The sequence below is a fragment of the Eurypyga helias genome, unplaced genomic scaffold (assembly GCF_000690775.1).
Source record: "Eurypyga helias isolate BGI_N326 unplaced genomic scaffold, ASM69077v1 scaffold35532, whole genome shotgun sequence".
Lineage (NCBI taxonomy): Eukaryota > Metazoa > Chordata > Aves > Eurypygiformes > Eurypygidae > Eurypyga > Eurypyga helias.
The window spans coordinates 1-1,207 of NW_010235913.1; the positions used below are offsets into that span (position 1 = coordinate 1).

Genomic DNA, 1,207 nt, shown 5'->3' on the forward strand with positions numbered 1-1,207 from the left:
TGGCTTTTCCCCTCTCACCCTCAAAAGCTGCCCGGAGAGCAAAGACACGTGTCTCGCTTCAAGTACAAGGGTGCACTGCTGTGCGAGAAGGATCCGGAGCCTGGATCCACTCTCCACTCTCCTGGATCCTGCTCCAGCATGCCGGGTGCTGGGGCAGGACCTCTGGCTCGATCAGCTTGAACTCCATGCCCCGGCCGGTCCAGGCGATGAAGTGGGCGTTGGCGGGGTCATCCAGGAGAGTGACCAGGAACTGCCAGAGCTGCAGGGACCCACGGCGCTGGTAGGGAGGGCCCTCTCGGTACAGGGTGGGCTCCTGCTTCACTTTACCTGCCCATGTGAGACACAGCTGGTTAAACACCCTGGCTCTGCCCCTCTCCCCAACTGTGCATCCCCCTCCCCCCCCAAGCAGGGGACACATACAGTGACACTGGGCTCATCCGTGTGCCAGGACCCCCTGTGCAGGATCAGGCCCCAGGGTAGGCAGGCGAGGCTTGGGGCACGTGGTGAGGCTCTGCAGACGTGTGGGACGACGCTTGGCAGCTCTTGAGTGCCATGCCAGCATGGCTTGGCCTTAAGAACCACCCACTGCAGTGCCTGGCCCCAAGTCTCCCTCCATGAACCCTGGTGTCATCCCCCCTCCTCCTCTGGGGCTGGATTCTTACCCTCCAGCCTCTCTGGTACCACGCACGTGTCATCAAAATACAATCGTGTGTCCTTTTCATACGAAAATCCTAGAGGGAAAAGACCCTTGGTGAGCACAGAGCCCCTCTGCAACCCCAGCCAGACCCCCCAGAAAATCCCTGGTGTGGCCCAATCCAGCACCAAGACCCCCAGCACTGGGAGCAGCCCCATCCCATTACTTCAGCAGCATCACACCAGCTGAGGGCCACTCAGCTCTGTTCCCCCCTCACCCCGGGGAGCTGCAGGAAGCAAAACCCTCTTAGCAGCTATATCGGGCGTGTTATCCCGGATTAGGCAGCGTGGCACTGCCGTGCCCTTGCAGGGGCCCATGGCTGCACGGCACAAGGCCCCGGGTTAGCGGCGGTGCCGGTACTGCTTGCATGCGGGCTCTCACAGGCATCAAGGGGTTTTGGCCTCTCTGCCAGCCTGGGGGGGGTCTGCCTGCCCAAGGAAGGGATGCAACGGGGCACACCAGGGATGCCCACGGGTGGGAGGAGGACAGGGGTGCACTCACCGTCATGGCTGC

General features: G+C 62.3%; 1 protein-coding gene across 1 annotated transcript; it reads right to left on the reverse strand.

The window, feature by feature from the left end:
* Positions 1-58: 58 nt before the first annotated feature.
* On the reverse strand, positions 59-731 carry LOC104506096 (ETS translocation variant 5-like; the record flags this gene model as incomplete). Its single annotated transcript, XM_010146915.1, has 2 exons — positions 59-327; positions 663-731. Coding segments are annotated over 2 exons (338 nt in total), but the record flags the coding sequence as incomplete, so codon positions are not given.
* Between the last annotated feature and the right edge of the window lie 476 nt (positions 732-1,207).